Source organism: Syngnathus typhle, linkage group LG15 (assembly GCF_033458585.1).
Source record: "Syngnathus typhle isolate RoL2023-S1 ecotype Sweden linkage group LG15, RoL_Styp_1.0, whole genome shotgun sequence".
Classification (NCBI taxonomy): domain Eukaryota; kingdom Metazoa; phylum Chordata; class Actinopteri; order Syngnathiformes; family Syngnathidae; genus Syngnathus; species Syngnathus typhle.
Window position 1 is genome coordinate 720,696 of NC_083752.1, and position 26,698 is coordinate 747,393.

The 26,698-nt window shown below is 44.3% G+C and overlaps 1 protein-coding gene across 1 annotated transcript; it reads left to right on the forward strand.

Moving 5' to 3' along the window:
* The first annotated feature begins 199 nt into the window (after nucleotides 1–199).
* pknox2 (pbx/knotted 1 homeobox 2) lies at nucleotides 200–26,669 on the forward strand. Its single transcript, XM_061300112.1, has 19 exons — nucleotides 200–1,240; nucleotides 7,809–7,890; nucleotides 10,639–10,737; nucleotides 13,952–14,058; nucleotides 14,894–15,030; nucleotides 17,479–17,650; nucleotides 18,152–18,340; nucleotides 18,405–18,531; nucleotides 19,167–19,264; nucleotides 19,722–19,841; nucleotides 19,915–19,991; nucleotides 20,166–20,344; nucleotides 20,831–21,077; nucleotides 22,552–22,564; nucleotides 22,860–23,052; nucleotides 24,214–24,356; nucleotides 24,483–24,697; nucleotides 25,322–26,073; nucleotides 26,385–26,669. Exons 4-19 carry the CDS (start codon nucleotides 13,972–13,974, stop codon nucleotides 26,441–26,443), a joined length of 2,808 nt encoding a protein of 935 aa, XP_061156096.1. The 5' UTR covers nucleotides 200–1,240; nucleotides 7,809–7,890; nucleotides 10,639–10,737; nucleotides 13,952–13,971; the 3' UTR covers nucleotides 26,444–26,669.
* The last annotated feature ends 29 nt before the right edge of the window (nucleotides 26,670–26,698 follow it).

Below are 26,698 nucleotides of genomic sequence, written 5' to 3' on the forward strand. Positions count from 1 at the left end.
GTTATTGCGTCCAGTAATTAAGTCTAAACAATAAGAAATTAGTTTATCTCAATTTGAACTCTCGCCCAACGCGTCCGATCGTCTAATGCTTCTTAGTAACAGCAAACTCAAATGTAATTGGTTCTCTGAAATCCTGCCTAGCCTATCGAATTCGTTGTTGCTGAAACACCCGGGCCTCGTGGGGATTGGAGAAATAGCAGCTTCTGTGTTTGGGGGTCTTGTTTCCACAGCCATCAAAGGTTAAATTCAGAGGTCTTCCATTTTGTTTGTCCGGTACGTATTCGGTTGCAATCGGTAAACTAAACGTGTCGCAGCATCTAAAGCGGCGGGCGCACGTGAGCTATGTATAATACATGTAAAATAAAGTCGGTGACAAAATGACTTGGGATGAGAACACAAAGACGTCACTGCATTCTTATTACGCATTTGTAGGTTTGTTTAACTCTCATCCAAACTCGTACTGCATGTTCCAAGTACATTATAGTACACTTAAAGTACAGTGCAGTGTTGTAATTCATGTCGAACTCAAGGCATGTAGTTGTTGAAGGCAGCCAGCAGGGGGCGGGCCTGATCAACCTCCAAAATGTGGTTTTGGGCAAACTGGCTATAGTTTGCTTTTGAATTAATTGGAAGAAAAGCGAGTTGTTACTCCCACCCCTTTTCGAACATGTATATGAAATGATTGTCTTGTCTTTCTCTCTACGATTTGTCGCCATTGTCATTAACAAATTATTTTAAAGGGGGGGGGGGGGGGGCCTGTCTTGGACCTGGAAACTGTATTTTACCGTCTGAAACAAATTAGGATGAGATCAGATGATGCATGAGTGTAAAATTCTAAAACGTGCATGGATGAGTAACTGCTTTGTCCAATTTTACACAATGAATATTTAATATTCCTCGCAAACACTGTTCCGATTATATCGTATTATTGTTATTACGATAAAGAAACTAGGAGAATTTGCTCAAAGCGTTTACCGGCTGAACACAACGCGTTTGTGCAGCATAAGGCTTTTCAATTCTTTTTATTTCAACGGAGTCTACCAAGTAAAGGCGTTTTTCCGATGGACGCTTAAAGGCATCAGCGCGAGCGACTGTTATGTGCTGCCGAGAAAATGGGGGAGCGGAGCGGAGACATAGCACTAGGTGGGAGGGGCTTGCTAACGCTGACGTCACTCGCTGCGTGGAGGAGTATAGGCTGTGCTGTCAAGCCTGTGTCAGTCTGATGAAGATTGGCATGCAGGTAAGCTGTCATTCATTTTCAATGTCACTGCTTGGGAGCTGCCGCGGCTGCCGTTGCTGCTGCCGCCGCTGCTGCCGGGCTTTACATTTCAGCGGCCCTTTCCCCCCCTCATTCCCCCCCCCCCCCTTCTTTACAAAAGGCAGGACATTGTTCATGGACTCAGTCAGTCAGTCAGGCAGCCAGGCCAGAGGAAGGGAGGGAGGAAGGAAGGGAGAGAGGGAGGGAGGGGGAAGTAGAGGAGGGGAGGAAGAAAAGAGGGAAAGGAGGGAATACGTATTCTTGTGCTGGAGGGACAGACCAGTGGATTTTTTTTCTTTCCTTTTTTTTCCCCCCCTCCGTCTGGATTTATGTGTCGGCGATTTTTCTGCCCAATGCACGTCAGATGTATTTTCGACGCTTTTTATTGTTGTTTATGCAACATAATGCTCTCGACGGGCTTCTTGTTTTTTCCTTTGTTTTTCTATGCATTTGTCGCTCACAAATGAAAGAGTAGAAGAGATCGCAAACGAGTCATTGCTGTGCATTTCAACCTTTTGTCTTCACCGCGTTCGATCCTTTACATTTCAAAATAATTCAAATATGAACCGAAACGCCAAAGTAATGCTGGCCATATACTCGGACGCTTTTGTCACAGGAAAACTTGCAATTGTTGATATTAAAAAAAGATATATATATTATTTTTAATTTAATTTAGACTGTGTTTCTCTTTCCATTGCTTAATCAACATTCATTTGCCCCAAAAATATTCTACACTGAAAACTCAAGAAACAACACGGAATTGCTATAGATGTTTTTTCTTCTTCTTCTTCTTATACAACTGTTCATCCTGTCTTTGTTGCCATTCAACATACCGTTGTAAATGTATGCTTAGTTATCAGTTTTTGAACATTATGAAACTACTATTCAATGCTTGCTTTTAAGCTGGCGGACTAAAAGAAAGTCCCAAGAAAATGTTCTGTCTTTGGGGAGCTTACTTACCACTTGATATCACCTAGGATGGATTTTATTGCTAACCATGTTTAGGATACTCCTCATTAGTCTTCACCTTGTTTGATTGACTTGGATGAGCCCACGCCAGGGAGTGGTAGACTAGACTACTTGTCTGGTTATGATTTGAAATGTTGTGAGTGGAAGTTTAAAAGTCCCCGATTGACTTTGAACTCAAGAAAATATTGATTTGAAATTCTTTATTATAGTCAGCTTTGAAGCATCTGCAATAGATGACAAGCACACGCACAACAATATAAAGAATATAGCCAGACATTATCCAAAGAAGTGAACTGAAATGAGAAAGTATGTCTTAAATGTATGTTGTAAAATAGGACAGGTGAAACAACAATGGCCCTAAGCAGCAAATCATTTCAAAATTCCATTTTTACTGTCAGACAAATTTGACATGTTTCTGAGGATGAAGTAATAATGTTGCTGTCAGCATGTGACTACTTTTTTCGCTCCAGAAATAAAAGTGTGGCACTGTACTGCAAAAGACACGAGTTAGAAAGAATCCCCAGCAATCACCGGTGGCGATGTTTGTTCATTGCATTGTCAACCATGCTGAGAGCTTAATTGATTTGTGTCATTGGACATGCAAGTATTCTGACACTATTGACATATTTCTGATGGGGAGCAGCTTTTTTCTGGAGCAATTGCTAAATAGGCTGTTACCATGGAATCATTGAAGGATAGACTATTGTATTGATTCGGGCTGCATCTGATGATTATTTTAATACTCGCTGAATCTGTTATGTTGTCGATTAATGAATGTATTGAATAAAATATGTTGACAATTCCTTTACGAACAAACGGGACATTATTATTATTATTATTATTAAATTGACATACATTCATTTTGATTCAGTTAGTACTTCGGTATATAACGTGAGTTGGTGCCAAAGTCGAGTTTTTTTAAAAGGATATTTCGAGACATCAATAGTTATTATTCAAGGATCAAGCACAAAATCAAATTAGCAACAGCTTATTATGTATTCTGCATTTAAAGACGCTGAACCTCATTGTGCCTTTGGTTCTTATCTCTTGTGGAATGTCGATAATCCTAATAAATGAGGAGTGCTTCACACACAGAAATATGAAGGCTTCCAGTAAATCCCCAATTTATTATACTCCAGAATCCTGCTAATCGCTCAAGTGTGTGACGTTCAAAATATTTGAATTCAATTGAACAGCAGATCATTGAAATCTTGGCAAACAGATTTAGTGTATATATATATATGTTATCAAAAAACTACCATTTAAAATCCTTCACAAGATTATTTGCAGCATGCGTACGAGATGTTTTTATCCAGGATTAAGAACGATATCAAGTTTTGTCGTCTTCCTCAAGTCAGCTAATTTTAGGTGTGTTTTTTCGGGGCTTGTATTTGCCTCATGCCGTGCGTGAGCTAGCTGCTCCACATGTTGCAGGGCTAATGGCAAGTATGGCTTTTATTACAATGACAATAAGTAGAGTGGCTCTCGCTCGCATGGCCCACGCGGATGTTCCGGCCGGTGTTTGTCTGTCACGTCACTCCATAATCCAGACGCAAAAATCACTTGGCCGGTCCGTATTCGTCTCTTGATGAAATTGCCGTCTGTGTTCATAGTGGGCTAATCATGCCATTAGTTGTTCTTCCTCAATTGAAATGAAAATGTGTGTCTGCTTTGTCTTATTTTGGATTGTTTTTTTTTTTTGCCGAGCGCATGCACAGTGGTATCCGTTTGTCCCCCCTGCAGCAGCAGGAGCAGCAGCAGCAGCAGCAGCAGCAGGGTTTCTGTTGTTCCTCCACTCTTACTTTTATTGCAAAGTAAACAGAAGTTCCAAACTCATTAAATGAATGTCTTTTTATAATGACTTGACTCTATTGCTTTTTGCCTCCTGGGGATATAAACATTTACAGTATGGCTATTTGTATTTGAGTTGCGGCAAAGAAGGTAACCGCTCCCGGAATTGAAAGAAAGCATGGCGGCGTTGTGACGAAATCCCGTGGGGGCGCTCCCACGTCATTTGGGTACAAGTCAGCTGTTTGCCCCTTGTGCGCCGTATTGAAAATGACTCAGCCGGCCGGCCGAGATGGGCTCCAGCAGACTCGTGACGGACGGACGGACGGATTGCTTTGGCTGGTGTCTCATCGGATTGATGTCATGGCCCATTGAAGGCAACTTGAGAATAATCCAAAGTTTGACTCATTGTTGGGAGTTTTTAGTGCTTTGTGACATGATCCTTAACTTGATTTTCATCATGTAATCAACGATTGAATTAAAGAGCAGAGGGACGGCAGGCAGCTAAGCGCCCGCACACCCACTCTAACTTAAAGGTTCTTTTCCAAAGGTTGGTGACAGCACTAACGTGACTTCTAAACAGCAGCTTGTAGACGGAACAATGTCATGTAAGCGCTTCATTTCTCTCCCTGAATCTCGCGTGGGAAGCACGTGGTTGTCTCGTTCATCGTCAGTGTGGCGCAAATGGAAGTTGGAAATCTGATAGCGTTGGATTGTTGATGTAGTTTGGAAAGGAAATATTTAGGAGGGAGAGGCTGCAGGGTCAAAACTAATTCAGTGCTCAAGTTCTCCGCGGTGACACCTCACCATGGCATTTGTTGTTTCAAGTCATTCCATTTCCAAGAGTTTCCAGATAGACTTTGTGTCACTTCCACTGCTGTGACATTGTGTAAAAGCAGAATAGAATGATTGGATCGACGCAAAGTAGAAAACGGTGTCTCATTTTTAGCATTGGTAGACGCAGATGGTGGAAAATGTCTTCTTGATTTCTTTGGGCAGGCGTTTGAAAGCGTGCTAAGCACATGGACAGTACGAGCGAGCACTTTGTCCTTGTCGGATGAGCACTCTCTTCTTTTGCAGACAGAGAATTCATCCCGTGAAAGGTGGCAGGCATTTCAAACAATTTTACGAGCAAGTTTTTCCAAAATACAATGAGCTCATTCCTAAAAACAAAACTAATAAGAACTACTGCAACTTTTCAAACGCTACATTTGATACGACCATAAAATGTGTTCATTCATTGTTTTACATTTTTTCTGTTTTTCTTTGTTGAAAAAATGGCTCAATATATTCACAGTCCCCCTTTTTGCAAGAGTGAATATTTGTGTCTACAAACGCCACACAGCATGTCAGCTGGGATGCGCTCAATTCAATTCTTGTATTTTTCTCCCTTCAATCATTGATTTCAAAGAAAAAACAAATGTTCTGGAGTAATCAATCAATCAATCGTTTTGTGTCCGCTGCATCTGCTCTGATTGCACATGCTCAAAAAGAAACAAGGAGTGTTGTTTTTTTTGGTCTGGAAATCTGCTTTGCTGTATTTTTCTATTTGCTGCTGTGCTTCATGGCCCCACTCATGTTACGCTTCATTGTTTGTATGTAAGAATTTTGCGCGTGGAAAATATTAGGACTGATTACAAATCAGTTCATGGTAAAAGTGTAGATGTGCTTTTTCTTTGTGGAGCAAAAAAAGAGTCCAACAAAGACATCCTGACCGCTATGTTTTTCTACACATCACAAGACAGGCTCAGCAGGATGCCGTCTGTTAAGTTGGTCACTGCGGCAAGCACCAGAATTCCTTCTCCTTTTTTTCTCTTTTTACTCAAACAGATCCCCAATCACAAAGTTGACCTTTTTTTTTTTTTTTCTTCTTCTTACAAAACCACACTCTGAGCAAAAGGACTCAACAGACGAGTTTCTAGTATTAAATGAGTGAACGGTGGAGCTTCCTCAGACTCCGTTCAATCGTGCCGCTATGCGTAAGTAAAAAGACATCGTATGTGAAGACGGACAGACGTCTTTGAACGCGCCAATTCTGTATGAGCAGTTCCCTTCTACTGATCTCATTTCCAATGAGTTTGCCGAGTTACGCTGCCCGAAATCCCATTGAATCCGATTGAGAAAGGGATTGTACCTTTGGAAGTGATGATACCTCAAGTCAGGGCACCTCCAGCTGAAGCTGGAAATTTACCAGACAACTATGCGAGTGAGTGAGTGAGTGAGTGAGTGAGTGACTTGTTTGGTCTGGCACAGCTGTCCTTATCGGTCGCAGGCTCGTTAAATGTCGGACTTATCCCCGTGGCGATGCTGCACCGGTTCTGGTTACCCCTGTGGGACTCCAAGCTAAAGCCATTGTTTTGACGCCCTGTATGCTGGCTGCATTGACTGCTGGCGGAAAAACAGCAAATATACGTACACAAAAGATGTTTGAAGTCATGCATGAATGCATACTAACCTTCTTTTCTTTTTTACATTTGCGGATTTGCTGCGCATGATCTATGTACGTTCGATACTCCAAACTATCCAAGAGTTAGTCCGGTGACGTTTCAGGCTTTAGAAGGGCGAAGCAGTCATTTTGTCGAATGGCTCTCAAAGCAGTAAAAAAGTGTCTGTGTTTGATTGAGGTGGAATTTTTGGCGGAATGTCATTTTGGCTATTAGCACCGAGTCTGTGCATGCCAATTGATCCTGCTGTTGTCATAGCAACATGAACCACTAAACCTCTGTGCAGCTGTTGTTATGGAAGTCCACGAACAGCTGGGGGCCATAGCCGCAGAGACATTGTGGGAAAAGTGTCTCGTGGGTGACTTATTTTCCACCTTGACCGCAAAAGAGTGGAATCTTGAAGACGTCCATCAGGACGGTGGCTTTCTCTTAAAGAGAATGCAAATTTCACGGAGGAAGAAGAAGAAAAGGGAAGGATTCTTAGGCACGCTGTAAAGTCGGATGAGATGTGTTTGTGTGCCCACCCACTCTTGGGCATGGATACCGCTAACTGTGGCTATGATAGCGAGCGAGCTACCATAACTAGCTATTGTGCGTTGCTAGCTCGCTAACCTATGCGCTAAGCAAAATTCAATACATGTAAGGTGAATGTACTACTTGGCCTATCTTTTGGTGCAAATGGATTTCAGCATTAGGGAAAGAAGCAAAGGTGTTTTTAAAATGACTTTCTATTGAATCGATTTGAAAGGTATCATTGCCATGGTAAAAGAGAGCCAGCCCTAGTGTTCACCTATATTGTTTTAACGTGAGCTTACAAACGGTTTTACATTGCGCACGTGAGCGGAACAAAAAAAAGCTTGTTCTTGTCCTTCTTAGCCCCTCTAATACAGAGACACACATAGGCCCTCTGGTAGTGGCCGCCTAACTAGCGCACAGTAGTCCCCACTGAGCAGTGCTAAAGTGAATAAACACCATCCCATCTGAGGCTGTGTGTGTGTGTGTGTATTGCTGGAGGTAGGAGGCCCGTCGTGAGCTCTGACCGTACTCCCACTGTTCTGGGGGAGCTTTAAGCGAAAGATCAGGTGTCCTGCCCTGAATGCATGATTGAACTTCAATGTTTTGCATGTGCGCCATAGCTCCACTTTAGTGGCGTGGAGCTTCATGAGGGAGGAGCTGTCAGTCAGTTGCTCGCTCAAGAGAATTTCACCAGATTTAGCGTCACCACGTCGAATGAGTTGTACACTATTTGGTTTGCAAATCTCCCCCCTCTTGACCAACCTGGTTGAAAAGAAAATGTCATAGTAATGATGATTGTGCTTGATGCGTTTAACATAGTCATCTGTTGACAGGCTCTTTGAGAAGACCTGGACCCTGGGCCGCCACGGCGCAAGCACGAGTCAAAGCTGCTGTTATGCTGCGGGCGAGCTAACTGTAAGTAAAACATCCGCTCGCATTGAAAAAGGAAGGAATCAATCAAAGTACTATACCATAGCCATCTGAAATGGACTCAAACCTGCTCGAAGCATTGACCTGCTGTGACAGTACTGCCAAGCTCTGTTATGCAACCCTGATTTGGTTGGATGCTGGAAATGACTTGAATACAATTAGACATATAACACCACAGTAAATATCTATGTATACGTATAGAAAGGCATCTGCAGACACAATAAAAAGATAGCTTATGAGGCAGCTGCACACATGGCAATGTTTAGCTGAAAGCTTGAGGAGGTCTGGTTACACTGTGCCATTTTGGTGTTCCTCCATAAAGGAAAGACTAATCACACAGCTAATGTCCGCAAACCTTTTAAGTGCTTGGCGTGCTCAGCCGTCCTCCGAACATAGCGGCCTCTTCAAGATTTGATTTTCCTCTTCATTTTGACGTACATTTCACGCAGTCATCCCGGCTGCGGGGTGGGCCCATCTTACTTTAGCAATGAGACCTTGGCTGCTGTTGACGGCAGGCAGCCGCTTGATGTTCTATTGTGGACAAGCCACTTGGGACTCACTATTGCGGGAGCCAGCCTGGCGTTTCCCGTTTGAGCCTCGGACATTGGCTTCTTGCTTTGGTACTTGATTTATCAGCCAAAAACTCCATTACACCCCCCCTGTCCTTCTCATGCCCCTTTGTAGTCTAGGTCCCCCATTTTCAGCCCCCCCTTACATCATTCAGCCGCAGAGACCACTGTGCTGTTGTCCGTCCGTCCGTCCGTTGGTTGGCTAGCATTTCCGTTTAAGTAGGGGAGCTTCCCCGATGGAAGGTCTTTCCAGATCATGTTTCTGCCACCTGTCAGTCAGCTTATGAAGTAGGGGAGAGGGGCCAAGCTCACTTGATCATGCAGTCGAGTGAAGAACACCAGTGATGCCGTTGCAATTTGCATTAGTCACCCAGACATTTTCAATCCCCTTTTGACATTTTGCTCCGATTCTCTTAACATAATGAAGTCATGTTTGGACTCGAATGGCGTATTAAAACAGATTGGTGTTTTGCATAGCCACTCTATTCTTGTCAAAACAGACGGAAAGGCAGCGCAAAACTCAATTGTAATTTTAGAAAGCATTATTGATGTATTTCAAAGAGCCAAGCTGCAAATCCCCCAAAAGTCTCTTTGTTCTCCCTCCAGCAATTGTGAAAGTTGTCAAGAATTGAAAGTTTGGACCATGGCTCTGCAAATGAAGCAATATGGCGTGGCTCACAAACACATCCTTCCTGACCTCGCAAAAGTTGAAGGTTCCGCTTGTGCGCTTCATTATTATGTTCGCAGTATGAGCTCCCAATTCCTCCCATCACATTTACTAGCTCTGTGCAAGATTCCATCCATATCAATTTTTGCACTCTTTACCCCTAGCAAGCCTAATTGTAATTATGTTGATTTAACTTAGGCTCCCTCCGTGTCATTTGAATAGGAGCTTATTAGTGGGAATATCTTTTTCTATTTATTTATTCCCATTTCTCAGCATTCCTGTCGCCGTTTCCAATTACTCTTGTCGTACGCCTGTAATTGCCTGGATGCTAATGGCCGCGAGACAATCGTGCTAAATGAGGTGAGGCCAAGAGGCTAGGAGCCCGACTTCATTAAGAGCTAATGGGATTTTATATGGGGGCTGAAGACACAGCTCATCAAAAACAGAGATGGAAGGAAAACAAAACAGATGGCTGGCTGGCTGGCAGAGCTAAATCACCAATATTCTCACAAAAAGCACAGGTTAGTCTTCCCTTTCCTCGATCTCCATGAAGCTTTTTTATCTTCTTGCAAATGACTTTTTCACCATTCTTCTTTTTTTTTTTTGATACAGAGGGGAAAAAAATTGCATGGATAGATGTCCCAATATTTATTCTTCATCCTCATCATCTCCCTAAATTTACAAAGCACTCTATGAAGATGTATTTATCCTATTGTATTAACATGTTTCTTTGCATACCGAATCTAAATGTTTGGTTTATTAAGTAGTTAAGAAACAAAACATTTTTCACTGTTAAAGTTGACATTTTTGCACCCACCCACCTTCTGTGCAAACACACTCCATTAAACACTCTTGTGTTGTGTTCAGCGCCAAATACATGACTGTACATTAAGCTCGCAAGACAAAAAAGCACAGCTACTGAGTAGGTGAGAGGAATGTGTGATTTCTGTGTGTTGTATGAAGAGCGGAGCTTTGTGGACTTGGAGAAGGCCGTGTACCCCAGAGACATAGTGGCTGCTTTTCAAGCAAGTGTCACATGACTACGTCATTTGATGCTGTTTTGAATTGAAAAGAAAAGAGACAAGCATTTTTATGTTTTCAGTACTATGTGACATGACTGACTTCAATAAATGGGTCACTGAAGAAAAAAAAAGCCCAATTTAAAAAGAATTATTTACGTACCCCTGAATGGGGAATAAGCACCCAAAATAAATCGGGGCTGGCTGTATGTGTTGTTTCCATAGAAACAAACCTGTGAAAAGGTCACGGTCAAAGGTTTTCTCAGAGAAAAGTTAGACAAGATGAGAACAATGGCAATTTTATTTTCCAGCATTTATAAAAATGAAGAATTGGTGTAGTTGCCTCTCTGAGAAGCCAGAGCCTCCACACACACACACACACACAAAATCTCTATTGATAATAATTTATTTCTCTCTTTTGAAGTCAACATTTGAAAAAGGAGAGTGGTCGGTTATTGGCTTTTGTGTTTCATTGCAGATATGTCAAGCGCTTGGCCCCTCAATCACCGAGCGGCAGCTCCTTCCTTTCCTCCGCTTCCTCTCAACTCATTTTAATTAAGTCAGTCTCCGTGGCATGGTAAGCAAAGATAATTGGAGAGGCTTTTTTGGATGCCATTTACTCGAAAGGACACACTTGTTCACATTTTCTCACTTTTTCCTCCACTCTCTGGCGAGGATTTATCACAGCCCCCCCCCCCCCCCCCCCCCTTTCTAGTCTGTCAATCCAACACACAAATATAGATGGATGGCTAATTTGCCAATTTTAGTCTACACTGAAATGTAGATTGTATTGTTACATTGTACAAATTGAAGTGTACAAGTGTGTATCTTTCCCTAAAATTGGACTGGGCCTTACTTCAAGGGGTCTACAGTGGGCCGGCTGGCCGGCCGGCCGGCCGGCCACCCATCCAGTCAGCCGCCTAGGGGAGATCCGATGTCTGTTGGTGTTGAAATAAACTCCAGATGTCCTGCCATCTGAAAAGAGAAGGGGCGGGCTTAAGGCATGCATACCAAGAAGCAAAATCAAACTTTTGGGAGGCAATCTTAAATCAGACGATAATATAACCATTTGGCCATAATGAAGTATTTTTTTCCTGTTTGTTGTACCCTTTTTTTAAACAGAGTAGGCAATTCAGTAGTCCTTGATCAAGCATGTGGCGCTATCGGAATATTATTTTTATCTTTGTTTCCCTCTTAGAAGGCTCCTCTTCAAGAGAAGGGAAAAAAAGCATCTCATTAGAAGGCCTTTTTAGTGATGTTAATGAGTTTATCTGCATATATTCCTCTCGTCATTTGGGAATTCCAATGGATTTTGGACTATTGTAGTTTGACTTGAATCGACTTTTGGGAAGGCAAATCCCAATATAGCTGTAATAGCCACATTTGCATAAAAGACAACAATTGCCATGCGATTGGCCCACCGATGTCATTGTCAGCACTAAGAAAGGACGCAATGAATCTCGCAAAGTGTCATACCCGAGGGAAGTCTTTATTACTGCTGTAGTCGGATATATGAAGGACGTTCATCAAGAAGTTTAGCATGAAGAAACCAGGTGAAGAAGGTTTGACTGAATTGAAGCATGACATGAAAACACCAGAGCAATATTTTGCTCGACCTCCAAATCAACCAAAAAACGGACATTTATGGAATCTTACTAGCATTGTTTTCATTTCATTGTTTTGTGCTCAATAAGAAAGTTCAAGAGCATTGGGGTCATGCCACTAAAACGACAACAAAGCCTCGCACTACTTGTGTTCAGCACAAAACTCATTGGAATGAATTGGTGTTCAAAAAGTGGTCCGGTGAACATGGCCAGATAAATAAATCATACCAGCATGAATTTGAAGTGTGGGTTATCGAGGAGCAGGGAGTTGAACACGGACTCGCTGCTACAGGTCCATCCAGGTTAATGAGGTGGTCAGGGAGTGGCAACAAAAGTGCTTTCTGTATATTGAGCTAGGTTAACCCTGGAGAGGCGCATTTGTAGCCCAAACATCTCAAGTGAGACAATATTTGTTTGCCTCTAGCTGTGTATGTACCTGAGCGTGTGAATTTGGACAATTTTGGATTAGCATTGGTGTCGGTGGGTCTTTTGTGTGTGGGTAGTTGCCAGTCATTTCCTAGGATTTGATTTCCCATTTTTCAACCCGCACCGTGTTCTAAAGGTCCAAGATATTTAGCTAAAAGCTGACAAGTCTGAATGGCACAAAGTGTTGTCAATGCGGTTGCCTCCTGCTTAGCAAGAGCCATTTCAATTAAGCATTGAGAAGAATGAACCTCTATCCATCCATAATATTGGGCTTTGTCCGCTATAGAACGGCGGCTTGTTTGAAGTAGAGGCCAGAGGCTGCTATCATCATCTGCGTATGCAAGCCGTAACGGTGACTCATTTTGCATTTATTAGGCAAGAGCCTCAAGTCTACACCTCGCAGTTGTCTGAAAGTTGAATATTGAAGAGAATCCCCGTACTGCGTAAAATCCATAAAGGACGTGCGCGTGTGCGTGCGTGCATGTTTGCCTCCGATCCAAATTCCCAGACCTCTTTGATGTTACTTTTATGCCCACTTTTTCATTTTCTCCATTTAATGCTCGCTGGTGAATTTTGATTGCTGCTACAGGCAATTTTCAAATGGTACAATTTGTGTAATACTGTCATGTATGAAGTCATTGAACCACTTAAAAGTGACTTTTGTAATCAATTTGAGACTACCGTGCTTGTAGTATACTGTTTTTCTATCTATGTACACTCCTGAAATGGATATGCGTTTGTGTGTGTGTGTATTTTTATGGCCGGGCGGGCGGGCGGGCATTGTTCTCTGCTCCAAATTGCTATTTTGTGGTTTTATTCCTTGGAGGGATAGTGAAAGTTGAGAGCCCCTCTAAAATACTGTGCCATAATTGGAATTGCTTTATCTTCAGTCTCATCAATTAATGCACAATTTTAATCACTAACACACTGGCTGTATTTTGCAATTAAAATGAGGCCAGATAAGAGAGAAGATGCCTTTAAGCTGATAACACTTGGAATGAGAGTAACACAAAGCCAAGACACAAATGATTGAAACCCCAAATACTTCTTGAGTGTACTTTCATGTCATCCACCTCAATTGCATTGATGCTTCTGTGGTACGTACTGTGCTTAAATTGAATCTGTGGTTTCTTTTTGGAATGATTTTGAAGCTTTAAGCTCACTAAAACTGGATGTTGGATTTCCTGAAGCGTGCGTGCGTGCGTCCGTCTTTCGGTACCTTCTAAGGCTTTATTATTAGCATTATGATTGAATGTATTATTATGATGACTATTATTCTACTAAAACAGCACTCCCCCTCAAGTTGAAATTCACAGGATATTTCACATAGGTTATCTGTAGCTTGGGGAAAGTTTGCCTGCTGTGCTTGCCTCGAGTAAGTTGGGGTGATTGCAGGGGGCCTATTTGTGTGTGCACGCGAGCAACGCAACGCACCCCCAAAGCAATGAGCTCCTACAGTGTGGCTGAATGTGACAGTGGCATTCCACAGGGTAAAGCATTTAGCTGTGTGTGTGTGTGTGTGTGGGGTGGGGTCCTGGCCGATAGCAATTAGCCCACTGGCAACAGCCCTAATTAGCCTCTTGATTGTCTCGATAAGGCTTCAACAATGAGCCAGCTGCCTTGGTGCAAAGTTGCTCCACTCTGCTTCCAAGCGATTCCTCCAGCAGGCCACCCAGCGTACAGCATTACGAGCGATCGCCTTCTTTTGGAATGACCGCGATAGTATCCGTATCGTAAATCCATCTTTTGTGTCTTTCTCAGTCTCAATGTGACGCTATCCCATGATGCAACATGTGTCTCCGGCACCTGCAGTGATAATGATGGCCACCCAGCGCGTTCCTCCACCATCGTACCAGGAGAGCCAACAGGTTAGTGGGAATGGAGCAAAAAGTCAAACAGGAAGTCAACATTGAAAAGGTCACTGGATGGTGGCTGTCCATTGATCCCACCCACCGTTGCTTGCCTGATAGTTTTGTGATCATGAGCCCCACATCTTTAAAATTTCAAGTGTGCCGCAGCAATATAGTATATCGTCTGAAATGTTGCTTCAAGACGCAACCAGCATGCCCCCGGTGTGTCACGCTTTGTGTGACCAACAGGTCAGTGTTAATTAATTAGCTCTGAATGTATCTGGATCTAGCCATTGTCCCACAGTGCGAGGGCAGGTTGAGTCTCCCTCCCCTCTATCATCATCATCATCATCATCATCATCATCTTCCACCTCTGTCTGCTTTCACCCAGAGGATTAATGCAAGAGGAGAGAAGCATGTTGGCAAAATGCAAATGAGAGCTAGTTAAGTGTGAAGAAGCTCATTTATTTCCCATTTGGTGCTGGGATTAAGACTTGAAGCTTTCACCCTCCCCAACCTGTCACAAAAGTGGGGGTGGGATGCTGCACACATAACGTCGCCTTAAGAGAAAATGAAACAAATTCTGCTTGCCAATTGACGCAGATCTTTAATATGACTTGATTTACTGACTTTCTTGATTAGGAAAAGAGCTAGCTGCCTTGTTGTGCAAAACATTTTGCCGTCAATTCTCATTTGTAGTCTGCCTGCCTGCCTGCCTGCCTGTCTGCGTGAAATACACGTGGCACTCCATTGCGTTGGGGAAGCGATTCTTCAAAGCTGCGCGATGAGTCGAAGAAGAAGAACGGTTGTTTACAAACGTGTACGCTGCCGCATTCTGAATTTTGCTTCACAGATGACGGGCACAACTCAGCAGAACAGCAAGACCCCGCAGGTCCATATCCCAGCAGCCACTGCGGGAGGAAATAACTCTGTCAGTGTGACCCTTGACCCACAGACTCAACTTGAGTCTGACAAGAGGGCTGTTTACAGGTTGGTAAAAGGCATGGAGTATTGCTATTTTGCACCAGCAGTGATGAAAAATACAAATACACAGTTTGTTTTTTCGCAAATATCAAATGGCTTTTAAGCCTTCGCAATACGGTTAGGTGCCAAGTCTGCTCTCTATTTGAAATGGACACGCCGGACGGCCGCAAATTGGGCTCGCTGCGCCGTAATCACATATTTCAAGTGGGCGTAGGCTCTTGTGTTGATTTAAAAAAAAATAGAATATGGATGCACCCTGAGCTACCATGAAATAAATGATTCCAAATGTTGCGATTTTTTTCTCAGGCTGGTTTGTTTTCCTGTACAGACGGTAAATTAGGAGGGGGGGGCGGGCCAAATGAGAAGCGAGGTGCCTCTGTATCTATCTATCTATCTATCTATAATGATGACACTGCAGACGTCGTGTGTCGGACCCGCTCCCCGGGTCCCACCCCGGGGTATCCGCCGCTCGCCCCTGCAGCCTGAGGTCGCTCGGGCCTGAGGCCTGCTGCTTGCTTTGATGTGAGCAGCCATCTTCGGAGCACTTTGTCTTCTAATCATTCCCTCCTCAATAGATGGAGATTTGATCAAAGTGAAAAGAGGTCAAATCTTTTTTTCCACCAATTCTTGTGGGATTTAATGTTGTTTTTCCACTAATGACTAGATTTGCCATTTTTACCGGAGCGTGCGGATTCCTCGCTGCATTCCTTCCTCCTTTGTTTGGTGCCGAGTAAATGTGTGATAGGGGAATTAGCCTAATGAGTTGTGGCACTTACTATAAAGATCCTTCTGGAGCCTGTGCATCCTATTAAAAACAAACAAAAAAAAAGCCCGTCTTTCCTCCGAGCTTGCAGTGATGAAGGCTACTTTGGTGTAGCCATGTGAATACGATGCTTTTAATGAATAGGATAGCCAAATGAGAATCCGCCAGTTTCTCTGCATTTGAGCTGCACCGTTGAGTATTTTTAGCAGTGTGTGTTGCTGCTGCTGCATGGCACAAAATAGGCTATGCCTCTTTGTTTCAGCAAGTCACGGGGTGCTGGTCTCCAGCTGCTGCTGCTGCTACAGGAAACTGTGACAAATGGTTATTAGTAGTTTCTTTCACATACACATTTCTTCTACGGAAACATCTTTGTGTCAATTTGGCCATGTCTGTTTTTCTGGCACAAGAGTCGCCTCCAGCTAACATAAAAGAACAGATTGTTTTGTATTCCGCAGCTGCCGCCACGGAATGCTCCCTGGAAGGCCTGTGATATGATGTATGTGTGTCGTCATTTGATTCACAAACCCAAATTGTCCTCCAGAATCCAACTGGATCTCACGGTGCAGCCAATAGGTGTCAAGTCAATCTAGACAAGGTTCCAAGCGATCTGGACTGATAGCAGTGGCACACGAGAGCGTCGTCGGCCGGCTCTTCTGGACGACCCACCCCGCTGACCTGTGATTGTCTGTTTTGGACTTTTTCTTTCCTGGGCACACACAGTGCAATGCCAGAGGGTGGCAGATAGTGCTGACTCCGCTGGCTGGCTGTCCTGTAAATGGCTGTTTTATGGCCCTTGTAATGATCCCCTAGCCAGCGATCTTCACTCTGTCGCACTGCAGATAGAAGCAAGCTGCTGCTTATGGCGCCCGACGTGATGGGGTTAGGGTTGAAGGGCTCGGGGTGCTCGCTCGCTCGCTGGCTCGCTCGGAGAAGGTATTGGCAAGCAAGCGCTCATTGGAGTTTGATGGCCTTGCAGCCGTGCGCTTCTATTCACGTTGATGAAATTGCGCCTTCCCTCCCCTCGGTTTGAATTCCGACTTCCTGTGTCAAACTTATTGAAATATTTGAAATGTTGTTTTTAAGGGGCTCCAAGGTTCTCTAAAATTCATTTTTGCAATGTATCTCATTTTTGGATTTGTTAAATCACACATTTGATTGATTCCCATCCATTATTTGGAGCCACCCTTAACAGGAGCTGATGTGTAGAGCACCAGAAGTGACTTTTTTTTTTTTCTTGTTTGTTTCCCCGTTCTCATTTCTCTCCACAAGTACACATTATTAAAGCGACAGACATGCCGAGGCTCTTTACCGTGCATGTAAGGCCTCCTACTTACTATGCTGGCCACGTCTGACTGAAGGAGTGACATTAAATTGGGATCAGGCAGATTAGAATATAATATAGAGCACTATTAGAGGATGCAAATGAGAGTCACAGGTTTCGTCTGAGGAGGGGCCGAGCCGTGCAAGTGGAAGACAACACTGGATTAAAAAGCATTTATCCATTCTATGTCGGTTAGATAAACATTGATGTTTTGGACTTGTGAGTTGCGCTTTTCTTTTCTCCCCCCCCACCCCCCCCCTGTCTGGTTGTACACATTATCGCTACTCATGAATGATCCCTCTTGTTTCCGATCGCAATTCTAGATAACATGTGACTCTTTGATGGCCCCTCTGGCTTTATTTGTCCCCAGACATCCGTTGTTCCCCCTGCTGGCATTGCTGTTTGAGAAATGCGAGCAGGCGACGCAGGGATCCGAGTGCATCACGTCCGCCAGCTTTGACGTGGACATTGAGAACTTTGTTCACCAGCAGGAGCGCGATCATAAGCCTTTCTTCAGTGAAGATCCAGAGCTTGACAACTTGGTGAGTTCAATGCAAAACATCCGATGTATTCAATGGATTTTGTTAGCTGGAACGAGGGCAAACTCGATCAATCGGCATTTCACTCGTGCCCGACTCGCCGAGGTGTACAGTGAACGTTGTCGTGGCGAGTGCGGCCGGCCAGCAGTGAGTCAAATTCCAAGTTCTGACTCTGTAACCTGGCAACAGCTGGTCAAAAGCCATCCTCAGCATTTGGCCTGAAATAAATGAATAAGTGAGTGAGTGTCAAGTCACATGCATACACGAGATATGAGCAGCTCCACCAAACAGAGCGCGGAAAGCCTGTTGGCATGTTTGGACACCATGAAAATGTGTCAATAAATAGTGTTGATTAAACGTCGTCTGTCTGAAAGATGCCGGCCCGAATGCCATTTTGTGGACGAGGGAGGAGAAAATGGATACAAAGGCTTCTTTATAGCAGATGGTAGAAACAAGTGTAGGTTGACCAAATTCTGGTTGGATGCTGATGATGTGCTTTTCCAGATGGTTAAAGCCATCCAAGTGTTGCGGATCCACCTATTGGAGCTGGAGAAGGTCAACGAACTCTGTAAGGATTTCTGCAACCGATACATCACCTGCCTCAAAACCAAGATGCACAGTGACAACCTCCTTCGTAATGACCTGGGGGGGGGACCGTATTCTCCCACGCACACCAACCTCACCATGCCCCAGGTCAGTTTTCCGCTGGATATCTCTTCTGACTGGTTTCGAGTTCTTATTGCGTTTGATTCCTCAGGAACTCAGTCAGACCTCGTCTCCGTCCATGACCTCTGTGTCCAACCCTACGGGGATTGTGACAGCCAGTGGGGCTTTGCAACAGGGCAATATTTCTGTAACCACCATCAATTCTCAAGTGGTGTCAGGTACGAATGAATTTTTATCGAAAGCTTCTTGAAAGTGACTGGCATCATCAGCATGATAAAGCTTCTTCAAGGTTCTGCCGGAAATGTATCCATCTCATAAATTGCTGTTATTTCTCATTTTCAACGATACATCTGATCAATGTTAGTAATATTGACAAATGTATCATTACCGATCTCCAACTCCATCAAATGGTCCATGTTCGCACATTATTAGCTTTCGCAATCACGTTTAGTAAGAGTGTTAATTATCCTTCACAGGGCACGTGGCTGACAGACAGACAGACAGACAGACCCTTCTAATGTCAAGCGTGTTGAGTGAAATGTTAATCCTGCCCTCCGGAAATCCCTTTTAACTTGAAATAAATCAATGTGTCAGCGTTTGATTGCTGTACATTGAAGCGCTTCAACACACTTTGTGTCTTGATCAAGGCTAATTAAAAGCCAGTAACAAAATCACACAACCTCAATTCAACAGTTATTGCTCTTTTGGATTCCGTTTGATAGAATCATATACACTTGATAGCCATTTTATTTTAAAAGTAGCCAAATTTCGGAACGCTATTATATGTACGTTAAGACTCCATTAGTTGTGCGGCAAACTGTTTGATTCTCATGCCAGTCTTTTGTCATGCCAGGCGGGACGCTATATCAGCCGGTTGCCATGGTGACTTCGCAAGGACAAGTGTTAACGCAGGCACTGCCGCCGGGAACCATTCAGATCCAGAATTCACAAGTAATGGCCAACATTTATTCCTTGATACACGATTTTCTCAACGCCCCCCTACTGACTCGTAAAAGACTCGTATAGGGGTTACAGAGGAGGGACACTTTAAATTGCAGCTCGCCACCCGTGCATTGAGAAATTCTTTTCAATTTTTCTCAATATTTTGTCAGTGTTTCGTTTTTTCAAGATTGCTCATCCCCCTCCCCCCTTTTTCATACAAACGGCTGTTTGGGTTGCTCCCGCCCTCAGCTCTTTGTCATTGGCTAACATGAAACGAGCTTGGCGATTGGCCGGCCTTAGTGTTGCATTCAAGGACAGGCGTAAAAAGGATGTTTGGATGCAGCGAAATCTATCTAGTATCATTGATTTTAAAATGTGAAAATATTGAGTGTTCAATAAATAACTCAGCAGCAGCAGCCACTTTGGGTTGACCTTCTTCTCACTACCTTTTGTCAACGCTCCACAGTTAAATGTTGATCTGTCAGCTCTATTGGACAGCGAAGACAAGAAGTCAAGGAATAAGAGGGGGGTCCTTCCCAAACAAGCCACCAACATCATGCGCTCATGGCTCTTTCAGCATCTCATGGTGAGGCAACCAATTGCATGTCCAATGGATGATGTTGAGCCCTGACAAAGGCTGTCTTCTATTTGTCCCTCAGCACCCGTACCCAACAGAAGATGAGAAAAGGCAAATTGCTGCACAGACAAACTTGACGCTTTTGCAAGTGAATAACTGGTAAGATGTCATGTGCTTATCCTCTGCTGCCATCTGCTGGTTGTGTCATGTCTCTACTGCACTGGTCAAGAACCAATTTGAATCAGGCCCTTTGTGTCCGTCCCTCTGCTTATTTTGGACGCTGATTTAAAAATGACTTTCTGCAGGAACTTCATTTGACCTCTCTGTTTTCAGGTTCATCAATGCTCGGCGGCGTATCCTCCAGCCGATGTTGGATGCCAGTAACCCTGACCCAGCTCCTAAAGCAAAGAAAATGAAATCCCAGCATCGTCCCACGCAGCGTTTCTGGCCCGACTCCATTGTAGCTGGAGTTTTGCAAACGCACCGATCCCAAACGGGAAACAATTCAGACGGTACTTTCTATGATATCAACACATTTGTAGAAATTGAAACACTTCCCTGCCATCTAAAACGCGTCGGTACTTGATTGATGATTTGTTGGATTGTGTTTCTTAACAATCGTGCGCGTGAATTCCAAATGTGGCCAGCTAGATGAATGACCTGGGCTGAACTGTACAAAAGGAATGAAAAGTCAAGCTTGCATTTTCACCACTAGGTGCCACTATTGATTGATTAGAAGTAAGCAGCTTAGGAAACAGAGCTAACAAATAATCATTCATAACAATAGGTCAGTGATGTTGTTGTAGCGTATTCACTTATCTTCGATTTCCGTTAATGTCGTTGTCGAATCGATCTGCAGCTGACTGATGACCAGTCCGGGGTATCGTCTGCCTTTTGCCCAAAGTCGGCCGAGATGGCCGCCGTCCGTCTCTCTCAACTGGTTCAAGTGTGGAGACATGCTATGACTAATTGATTATTTTTCTTCTTCTTCATTTCAGACCCGCTAAGCCTAGACAGCCTCCAGTCGCTGTCATCGGACTCTGCCACTCTGGCCATGCAGCAAGCCATGCTGGGAGCTGACGACTCCATGGATGGCACCGACGAGGAGGAGGAGGAAGAGGAGGAAGAGGAAGGAATGGAGGAGGAGGAGGAGGAGGAGGAAGAGGAGGGGGAGGAGGAGGACGGAGAGAATGAAAACAATAGGGGAAGAAGAGACGGCAGCATAGAGCACAGAGAGGAACTGGAGTAGTCTGAGAGGAAGGAGGGACAAACCAGACGTCCAATGAATACATTGACCTCACTCGCATCCATTCACATGGCTCATTTGGGATTCCGACACATTGCACTCTTGCCATATTCAATATGCATTTGACGCCATGCAGAACAATCAGGGCTTCTTCCATTGAGAATCCAATACGACCCGACCCGTACAGGATAATAGAGCTGCAGTGGGCTTGCTCCAAATAATCCAATGTGAAAGAACTTTATGCTTGGGAGAGCCTGATGTGTTTGACTACTTTCAATTTCCTCAGAGCACAGAAACGCACGAGGTTTCCAAAGGCAATATTTTTGCTTGACAAAACAACAGTAGTTGGGCTGGGCCGGGCCGGGCCGGGCCGGGAGGGGCCGGGCGTGGGGCCATTTCGAAATATCTGCACAATACTTGTCGATGCCTGTTCAAATATGGGTTCTCAGGTCGGACAAACACTGAGCATTTTTCTTCCGCTCGCGCGACATATTTGAGCTACCGAATAGCCTATTAAGCATGATCCTTGAACTTGACCTTTGAACTTTCTGTTGGACATTAGCAAATTTGAACCCGGTAGGCTAGTGTTCTTGATGATTTGCCGAATTTCTGAATTTGCTTTTTCTTTTTGCTTGGGCTCATAAGGCAGCTGAAGCAAGAAGACAATGATGGCTGCTTGTGTGCACATGCCGCTAGGCTAGGTCCTTCCGAATGTGCTTGGCTATTTTGCGTGATATCGTTTGACGCCGGAACGTGGCAACTCCCCGCCAAACTTTTCATCCCACGGTTTGGAATATGGGACTGAATAAGCCATCGTCATTTACGAACTGACTTTTTAAAGGAAGAAAACCATTTTGCAGAAGACAAACACCTTGTGGAAGACAAGTCTGCCGTTTTACGCAAAAGATTTTCAAGAAGCAATTTTCATTCTGTTTTGTACCAAACTACAAATGAGATTCACTCATTTCAATGGTGAAAAAGTCGAAAGGAAAAAAACAACAACAACCCACGTTCGATTTCATGTTCCGAGTGGTGACTGTGAAGTATGTTGCTCATTAATCTTCTTTTCTCCACTGCTTTTCTTTCTTTTTTTTTTTTTTTTTTTAACTCCATCTTCCAGCGCAAGTGATGGACGACGGGGAGTATTTATATTTCATTTGTACACTTCTTGTCATAATCGACTGTGTTTCAATCGACCAATTTTAATAATTAAACAATGTAAATGGATGATGTATTCTTCTTCTATGCATGTCATTCAGTCAAGCCAATTGATAGTTTTTTGGGGGTTTTTTTTTTTTCTTTCTTTGAAACATGTACTGTCAATTTCAGACCTAAGCGGTAGAAATGCATGCAGAGTGTAAAATGAGTCTCTTTAATGATAGGGGCTGAATAAACCACTGTGCTGTCGGTCGCTCGCTCGCTCAGGCAAGCCAAATCTGCCCAATTCCACCCGTATCATTTGTTGTCCTAAAGGTCTGCCATTTGGGTGGCTGCATGCTCCCCAAATGTCTTCTCTGTAATTAGACTTGGAGCTGGCCCATTCTGGTTCAAGCCAAATCCAAGCTCTCATTTACTGAAACACGCCCAAAGTACATAAGGCGTTCAAAGCGCTTGTTTTGCAGCTCCCTTCTTTTCTACCATTGGAGTCAGCTGGAAGGCATCCATCCACTAGGTAGGTGCTTCTTCTCTATGTGCTGCTGATTTTGATGGATCTTTTTATTGATGGATCTTTTGATGAGAAATAGACAACACGCTATTAACAGGACTTTGTGAACATTTAGGTGTTGAAAATGGCCATTGCCAAGGAAGCGGCGAGGGCCATGCTAGCTGATGCCCTGTTGCCGAGCAGTGCCGTGCCGAACCGGATCAGCCATCTGGAGTTGGAACTTCCTCTGGACAGGGTGATCAAATATGTCTCTGTTGGCCTCCCTCTGTTGCTGGTCTCTATGGCCTTTGCTCGGGAGGTGTCGCTCGGTAAGAAAGTCTCTTTGTTTACGCTCCCTTTGCTATTGTCTCTTATTTTTATTTGCGAGTGTATGAATAGAGAAATATAGACGTAAGTACTGAAATGGATCATATTACAGAGTGCGGTTGAATTTCTTGCTAAACTTTGCAGTGCGCAAAAGTACAATAGGAGAGCCTAGCTTCTTAAATAAATCAAATAAAAAAAAAACTGCTATATGATCTAATAATACCTGACATTTGCCAAGAACTTCAAGACGTAAATTGTCAGTGGATAAGAAAAAAACATGGGCAGAATACATCTTTGTATTTTTCCCAGCTCTCAATGGCGTCAGATAGATTAGAAAATGTTGCTTAAATTGCAAACATGTTGCGGACCACGATTTGCTTCTTATTACTTAGACAAGCTGACGTCGGAAGGTATAATGAGAGACTTCTTGCAGAGCAGATGTGGAGGGAGGGAGGGAGGGAGGGAGGCTGGCTTTCAAAAATAGAAGCCCTATTTTTTGCCTTCAGTCAGTGTTGATGGGGCACAGCCCGTGTGTGTGTGTGCGTGGCTGTTTTTGGGTGGAGTCGACTTGTGAAATGACATGCGTGGCTGTGTTAAAGTACAAGTTGAAGAAGCCCAAATTTGGGAAGCAGTCACACCTTTGTTTGTTGAAAGGCCTTTTGCAAACTTGATGTCGGTCGGCACCTGCTTGTTTTGCCAAAAGCCGTTTCCATAACAAAACGGGCATCTAATGTCGCCAAAGTCCTTTTGGTCGTGAAGCTTGTCATTTGATCACGTTTGTCACACCGACCGGGACTGAGTGCTCAGCATGTGGGTGGAGTTAGTTCAGTCATCGTGTCTGCTTTTTTTGCTTCTTCTTCTTTGAGCATGTTCCAGAATGTAGGGCAGCCCCTTGGAAGGAGTGGAGCTCTTTACAAGCCCTAGGCTTCGTCTCCCTCCTTGCACAGTTATTGATATAATAATATATGCTAAACAATAAACTAAACTAACTAAACGCCTTTGTACGTGTGCTTGACGAACAACAGTATTCCAAATGCTAACAGAATGTAGGTCAGCCCCTGGGAAGGGGTTTGCTTGAAGACAATGGACAGCAATTTGAAATTTGCCATCTTCTCAGATGACGGCCGGTGCTCATCGTGTTGCCTTCTTTCTTCATCCCGCAGGCCCACAGATCAGCTGTTTTCCTCCCAGCAACTTCACCGTGAAGCAAGCCAGCTACGTTGATACATACTGCTGGGACTCCCTCATGCATCACGAGTTTGATAGCAATGGCAACTTTGAGGAGCGCTCCCTTTGGGTGCACAAAGTGAGTGACGTCGTTTTGCCTCTGTTACCGATCCAATCGGATTGCTTTGTTGGTGCAAACCAAGCTGAAAGTAGCCCAAAGGAACTGCATCGTCATTGTTTTTGCTTCCCGCCCGTTTCCCCCCAGATGTTCCCGTATTCTCTTCTGGCTATGGCAGTGCTCATGTATCTGCCGGCTCTCATCTGGCGCCAGCTCGCTGTGCCTTCGCTGGGCTCCGACTTGCTCTTCATTATTGACGAACTCGACAAGTCGTACAACCGCTCCGTCCGATTGGCTGGGAGCATCCTGGATATGCGTCACAATACCAAGAACCCGTTAACATTTCAGGCGGAGCTGCAGAGGTAAGAAATGATTGCTTTGCTTACCAGGTGTCTTTGTTTAAAATAGACAAGAAAGGCATCGATAGATCATGGGAAGAGAAATGTACTCGCTCGCTCGCTCGCTCGCTCGGGCTTGCCGTTGTTAAAAAGCTTTGAGAGAAACTTTTTCTCAAGATGATGGAGTGTGTCTTTTGGGTTTTTGGTCCATTCATCCACACTAGAAAGACTCCCAATTACTGCTCAAGTTCACTTTTACACTTGTATTATGAGGTTGAGGTCAGGTCTTGTTCCGAGCGGTCAAGTACTCATTCAACCGTGGATTTATGGACCCTATTTTGTGCATTGGGGCGCACACAGTCATACCTCAAACGAAAAGAGCAAGATAAGGAAGAATCATAGAAACCAAAGAAGTCATGCCAATGTGTTTGCTCTTCAAATGGGATGGTACTGCTGCTATTTGGCATTTCATAGACACTCCTCATTTCTTCCTGCCAAATCCAATGTATCGCGAAGGTTTTAGTAGATGAGGGCAAACATTTATGGAAGGCTACAATGGCTAATGTGGTAAGCGACGGCCACTAGTTGAAAATAGAAGGCGCTTGTTGGCGCATGTGCTCATCTGCTTCTCCTTGTGTTGCCGTGCAGAGCAAAGAGGAAGCGCTACTTTGAGTACCCCCTTCTGGAGAGATACATGCAGTGCAAGCAAAACTCCTACTTCCTGGTCAGCATGCTCTTCCTGCGTGGCTTCCTCCTGCTGACCTTCATGACGGCCGCCTGCCTTTACCTGACTTACTTCCACCTGTCCGCCTTCCTGCAAGATGAGTTCAGCTGCTTTGTGCGTAGCGGCATGCTCCGGGATCACAACTGGATTCCCGAGCTGGTTCAATGCAAAATGATCGGCCAGTTGGTCTTTCAGGTTATAAGTGTGGCCAACGGCGCCATCTATCTTCTCTTGGCACCCATTGTAGTCTTCAGTATCGTTCGGCTCTTTGTTTGGGACACCACCTTCATCTCCGTCTACGAGGTGCTTCCCGCCCTGGACGTGGTCAACAAACGCAGGCTGGGCTGTCCGCTGAACGATCTCAACGTGCTCCTGCTTTTCTTGAGGGCCAACGTCTCGCACCTCAAGTCGTACGGACAGGTTAAGGCTTTGTGCTCTCTGGCGCCCCCCGCGGTTGGTAAAACGACAGCAGGACAAGGACTCTCCGCAATGCTGAGCCAAGAGGAGTTGGAAGAGCGGGACGAGGCCGCCTTGGAGTTGGCCGAGGAGGTGCAGGAAGCCAAAGAAGAAGGAAAGTTCAACCTTGTGGATATCATGACCATTCTGGGAGCGGCACAGGGGCGGATTGTAAACAGCAGTGAACAACGCCCAGTGGTGGAGGAGAATATGAGTTTTGGTACCGTAACACTGATCTACACACTCAAACGCATTCTACTCGTGGCTATTTTCACTTACATCGTTTGGGATGCACAGAAACTTTTTTAAGTCCATTTAACCAGGGATCAATGCTGTCAAAAATAAAAACCATATACAATGTATATCCTAGTCCATTGCTCTGCTCCATTTTTAGTCGACCATTTTACCGCTTGATTGATTTGCGCAATTCCATACGGAGTCACCTCTATATGTCAAAGGGAAAAAAAGCAATGGTGAATGTGGAAGAGATGGATTTGTAGAAATTCTAACTACCTCTCTGTCTCTTCACAGAGCCAAAGCGTCTGGGCTACCATGAGTTGAAGGAGACGGCACCATTTAGTCATTATTAGGCCCAATCAAAGTGAAAAGCCGGGGCAAGGAAAGTTCCAACAACGTTTTGGGGCTGGACGGCTCATCCCGTCGAGCTAAGTGTGTCACCTTCATGAAATGGGTGGAGCAAGCCTCAAATTCAGCCATTTCGATTTGATGTGATCTTGCATTGATTCCCAAAGCAGCCCTTGGGTGTCTCTTATTGACCAAATACTTGTTTTACAAATAAATGCTCTCCAACTGAAATGTGATTTCCAGGGGATTTTTCCACTTGC